Source organism: Suncus etruscus, chromosome 12, assembly GCF_024139225.1.
Source record: "Suncus etruscus isolate mSunEtr1 chromosome 12, mSunEtr1.pri.cur, whole genome shotgun sequence".
Taxonomy (NCBI): domain Eukaryota; kingdom Metazoa; phylum Chordata; class Mammalia; order Eulipotyphla; family Soricidae; genus Suncus; species Suncus etruscus.
In genome coordinates this window covers 84,957,270-84,963,269 of record NC_064859.1, presented here as the reverse complement: position 1 = coordinate 84,963,269, position 6,000 = coordinate 84,957,270, and the positions used below count along the sequence as shown (strand labels likewise).

At 36.5% G+C, this 6,000-nt stretch overlaps 1 protein-coding gene across 2 annotated transcripts in view; it reads left to right on the top strand.

The window, feature by feature from the left end:
• Positions 1-6,000, top strand: part of WDR35 (WD repeat domain 35) — a 74,085-nt gene that overhangs the window by 38,547 nt on the left and 29,538 nt on the right. For both annotated transcript variants that reach the window (XM_049784811.1, XM_049784812.1), the window contains 4 exons: positions 121-265; positions 1,094-1,163; positions 2,608-2,661; positions 4,962-5,071. In XM_049784811.1, the coding sequence (XP_049640768.1) occupies positions 121-265; positions 1,094-1,163; positions 2,608-2,661; positions 4,962-5,071 (379 nt within the window). The remainder of the gene's footprint in view (positions 1-120; positions 266-1,093; positions 1,164-2,607; positions 2,662-4,961; positions 5,072-6,000) is intronic.

Below are 6,000 nucleotides of genomic sequence, written 5' to 3'. Positions count from 1 at the left end.
ATCTATGGTTTATTGTCTGTGGTATGCGAAGTTATACTCAGTGATCATTGAAGTCCTTTGTAGCACATTCTCCGATTTTCTGTAAATGTAACCTAATTGTTGTAATGTTCTTTTTGATAGTACCATTATTTGTTGCAATGACAAAAACCCATGTGATCGCAGCTTCTAAAGAAGCATTTTATATTTGGCAGTATCGTGTGGCAAAGAAGCTCACAGCACTGGAAATAAATCAAATTATGCGATCTCGGAAAGAAGGGAGAGAAAGGTATATCTTTTGGCATATATATTAGTAGTTTAATCATTTCAACATTCAAATTAGTTAATGATAAATTATCATTCTTGAGAGCTATACATTGCTTGGGCATATAGAAATTATATTTTTATATTAATTTGAGTAGTGTAATTAGAGAAAAAACACTGGAGAAAAAAGCCTAACTTTTTGTTTTGGGGACTAATTTTTTTTGGGAGGCCACACCCAGTGATTCTCAGGGGTTACTCCTGGCTATGCACTCAGAAATTGCTCCTGGCTTGGGGGAACATATGGGATGCTGGGGGATTGAACCGTGGTCTGGCCTAGGATAGCACTGGCAAGGCAGATGCCTTACCGCTTGTGCCACCGCTTCAGCCCCATGTTTTTGGGACTATTTTTTTTTTTTTAAATATGTGAAATGCTTGTTATGATCCAACCCTATCTCCATGGTAGGGTTATATTAGGTTGAAGCGCGATTCATATCTGAATACATAGCTAGATTTTTATAGGTTAGTGTTACATGTCTGTTCAGGACATGTTATGATCCAACCTTATCATTTGTTATTATCCAACCCTATCACCATATGAGGCTTATATTAGATTGAAACATGGTTCAGATCTGAATATGTAGCCAGAGTTTGATTCTCATAGGTTAGTGGTGCATGTCTGTCCAGGAGGGTGGAGCCATTCTGATCACTATAGGTAAGGCAGATTTGGAGGGAGCCTGTAGGTGGGCTGAGATGGTAACTTGGCTGCTTTCTCTTGATCTGGAACTAGGGAGACTGGGGTTATAAATGGTATAACCCTTACATATATACTTCCTTTAAAATTATTTTTTTTCAGAATTTATCATGTTGATGATACTCCTTCTGGATCAGGAGATGGGGTGCTTGATTATAACAAAGCCATTCAAGTAGGTGCTTTTTATCTCTGCCAGCAAATGCTACTGCAATTTGATTTTGAGAACTGAAAAAGAATTTATTCCAAAAAATAGTATATTTGGAATACGAGTAAGTGTTGGAGTATGAGTAATTGCTTTATACAGCATTCAGAAAGATGTTAGCTAGATCTGCTTTATTTCTCTTTCAGATTTAAAAATTTATTATGTTGGACAGATACATTATTTTGAAATATTGATAAGTACAAATAATATTACACTGAACCTCTTTACCTAACTCCCCTCAATGGTGATGTCTTTTGTAACTGTGATAGGATGTCAAAATCAGGAACTGGATTCCGATACCAGACTGTTCACTAAACTTACTGCCTGATAGAATCCTGTTGAGTTTTCACTGACATATATGTCTATGTAGCTTTTTCTAAATCATATCAGAAAGGATTTGTCTTATACCACTCCCTTGTTTTTACATCCAACCTTCACTCCCCATCTCTGTCCCCTGGCCACCACTCATCTCTATCTTTCTAGTTTTTATTATTTTGAGGATGTTTTATGGATGGAATTATGTAATATGTCACCTTTGTTTTAAAACTTTATTTATTTATTTATTTATTTATTGGTTGGTCTTCAGGCCATACCTAGCAATGTCCAGGGGTCACTGCTGGCTCTGCACCCAGAAATCGTCCTTGGCAGGCTGGGGCCACCTGGGAATTGAACCCGGTCTCTCCCAGGTCAGCTGCATGCAAGGCAAATGCCACACCACTGTACTATCTCTCCGGCCCCCAGTATGCAATCTTTTGATATGCTTTTTTTTTATTTAAACACCTTGATTACATACATGATTGTGTTTGGGTTTCAGTCATGTAAAGAACACCACCCATCACCAGTGCAACATTCCCATCACCAATGTCCCAAGTCTCCCTCCTCCCCGCCCGATCCCCGCCTGTACTCTAAACAGGCTCTCCATTTCCCTCATACATTCTCATTATTAGGACAGTTCAAAATGTAGTTATTTTTTTCCCCAACAACTATAGCATTCTTGAGATCCAGTCAGACTGGTGCAAATTCAGGCCACTTTACTCTTCATTTTGGCATTTCGTAATCCACCTGCCATTTGTTCATCTTTTATGACTAGGTGCAAGTTCTTGTTTTTCTGTCTATCATGGTAACTGTTGGATACCAAAATCTGTGATCTTTAGTCTGCACTCTCATAACTCTAGTGTGTCCCAGTGTATCTACTTCCATCAGATTTCACTGTGCTCAGGTATCTACTTCACTGTTTTCTAGCAGACTGGAGAATCACCTGAATTGTCAGTGCCTAGCACATAACAGGTGCTCAATAAGTGAATGTTTCTTAAACTAGTAATTGTTGAAGTAGGATTCTCAGTGAATTGCATGCTTACCCAGCTTAATAATTTCAACAAATATTTGTTAAAGAATGATAATTTGTGTATTCTAGAGCACAAGGGATCCAATTTGTGCCATAACTGCATCTGACAAGACATTGATTGTGGTAAGTAATAATAAAAATGTCTTTTATGAATCATCATGCAATAAGAAATAAGGAAGGTGTAGGGCACAGGAACTTTAAGGGGATTATTACTAGCATTTGTTTTATCCAGCTTACATCTCCAGTCTCAGCATCACCGATGTAGTTCAAGCACTTCCCCATCCTTGGACCCTATTACTGAATCACCCATCCCATGGGTTGTTTATTGCCAAGAATGGCACTAGGGCAGGTTTCCTAAGTAAGGGAGCCCCCCCCCCCCCGCTACATCCCAAAAAGAAATCTTTAAAGTTTTAAAGCTCAAAATTGTTAATTGTTTCAAAATGGCTGTTTATGAAAGCACTAGATTTGGGGCCAGCTAAGAATGTAACATTGAGCAAACACTGTAAAGGGCACATAGATGATGGGGTAATGGGGCTTCAAGTTTCCTTCTCATTCCTCTCTGTGGTTTGTTGTTTTGTATTGGAGAAAGTCCTTTGGCTAAGATCCATTTATAATACTTAGAACGAAGAGGTGGTGCATTTGGTAGTTAGTCCTATAAAGCAGTCCATGGCAAATATATTTGCTGAATTTTTCAAATCAGTACATTGTAGTATATATATTAGCTCCAGCATTTAAAATCTGTATGAATTTCAAATAAATGTTTATTACAGTCATATTGGTAAAGTTGTTGAATTTCAGTTATATAAACAGAGCCTCAGTAGTGGATATTTCTAGTTCTGGTTACATTCTTTAACCATTAAGTAATGTTATGAAGAAAATTCTTTTAAGAACATAGTATTCATTTTTCCTTCCCAAACAGATTTCAACAATTTGTCTTATAGTCAAGACTGTGGAGTCTCTTATTTACTTTTTAGATTCTGGATATATGGCAGTTTTAAAAAAAGTTTTGGTATGTTTTCATATTTCTGTCATTAGCACAAAAAATGGACCAAATTTTCTGACAGTCTCTACCTATAAGAAACACACTTAAAGAGTTTGAATGCCAACCAAAAGTCGTAATGGAAAAGATTTAAAACTGCTTTCACTGTGGAAATGGAAGCAGTTTTAGAACCATTACATTTTAAAACTTTCTGAGTCTAGTTTTTGGTTTAAAAAATAAATTTTCTTTTACAAAATAGAATTATTATTTCTGTATCCCGGTGTATTAAATATTTTACAATCTATACTTCCTTTTTATACATGAAAAATCCCTCCCCTTCTTTTTCCTCATGTTCCAACATTTTTATAGGCCCCTCCAGAGGATCATACACAAAAGCAGGGCATCTCTGAGTAAAGAGAGGAGAGGGAAAGCTTGGCTTAGGGCCCTTCGACCTGGTCCCATTGCCAAACGCTTGGCATACAAAAATGCTTGAAAACTGTTATTATCTTTTTAGAGTAGCTGTTGGTTTCTTAGCCATAGGCTGCTCAGCATTTCATAGAAACTTTGATCTTACTTCATTTTAAATTAATATTAATTATGTTACTGCATTCTGGTTATAGTCTTCCTTTGCCAAAAGTTTATATGAAATATAGATAGGGCAGATAGACTTTTAGTAACAATTCTCTCATGATTATCTTGCATTTAGTTTTCATATATATGAAATTTACCTCAGTAAGTCCTTTATATTTTAGCTTTTAATCAACCCAGAATATTAGCCAGACAATTTTAAATAACCTTAAGTATTTCTCCCTTGTGATATAAGAATATGATTACTATGATTACTAGGTTCTTTAAATTTCTTTTTTTTGGTATTTTAACTTTTTTGTTGACTGTAATGTGAAACAAATTAGATCACTGATAACTACTTAAAAATGATCTGGAGTATAGTAAAGGGAATTAGTATAGGAATATAGATAATCTAGGCATAGAGGTGCCTGTCTTGTATGTCACTTGACACTGCAGGGCCAGAGAAGTACAATACATTCACAGGCCTTTAACACTGAACTCCTGGCCTACATAGCTGAGAATTATCCGAGTACCTCTTAGGAGATCCCATCTCCTCTCAAATGATGAAAATGTTTTAATTGATGGGGTCAGTGATATATGGCACCCCATATGACCCCCTGAGTACAACAAGAACTGATCCCTGAGTGTAGAACTGGGAGTAAGCCCTGAACCCACTGTGGCCCCAAAACAAACAGACAAAAAAAAAAAAAACAGGTTTTAATTAAGTGAGCAGAAACATTTGTACTCAGAAACTTGAGTATCAGAACTTGGAATTCCACTATGATAGCATCTCTTTGTTTTCGAAACTAATAAACTCATATAAACTGACTCGAGAAAGAATTGAATTTTATGACAGATATGATGAAACTCTCCTTAGGGTCGTGAATCTGGCACCATTCAGAGATACAGTCTTCCTAATGTTGGTTTGATTCAGAAAATCACCCTTGAATGTCGGACTCACAAGCTTGCCTTGAATTGCAACTCTTGGTAAGTCTTGCCTCATATTGATGTTAGATTTAGAGGGTATCTACTGGAATTGTTGGGGTTCTGGAGTAAATGCAAGATGTGTGTTTTAAACTGGTCTTAGTGTGGTTATACTATATTGTATTTATATTATACAAATAATTGTATTTATTTTATTTTATTTTATTATTTTTTTGGTTTTTAGGCCACACCCCATGATGCTCAGGGGTTACTCCTGGCTATATGCTCAGAAATCGCTCCTGGCTTGAGGGACCATATAGGACCCCAGGGGATATAACCAAGGTCTGTCCTAGGTCAGATGTGTGCAAGGCAAACATCCTACCACTGTGCCACTGCTCCAGCTCCACAAATAATTTTATTTATTGTATTTGTATTTTAATATTTATATTTCTGGTGGTTAGTAACATTACTTGCATACACCTTACCCAGGTTTGATCCTCAGCATCCTATATGCTCTCCCAAGCCTGTCAGGAGTTTCCTGAGGGCAGAGAAGCAAGCCCTGAGCACTGAAATGGATGATCCAAAAATAAAACCAGAAAACAACCAAAAAATTAAAATGTATGTTTTCTATGCTGATTTGATTTAAATGGCTTTTTTAACTGGACAAAACAAAAATTTAGAATAATATTTTATTATTTTCCCACTGGTTAATCTAATTTCTTTGGAGGCTTTTTCTCATGAAGAAGAATGATGGAGAACTGTTTTGTTCCTGTCTACTTCCAAATTTTATTTAAAATCATTTCAATCTTCTTCTTCTTCTCAGTAAACTGATTTATAAATGAATGTTAAAGGCCAAGTAATAGTACAGTGTATAGTACGTTTGCATGCTTAGACGTAGGTTTTATTTCCCTAGGTTTTATGCAAACCCAATGTTCCCGCATGCTCTACCAGGAATGATCCCTAAGAGCAGAGCTAGGAGCAGGCACTGAATT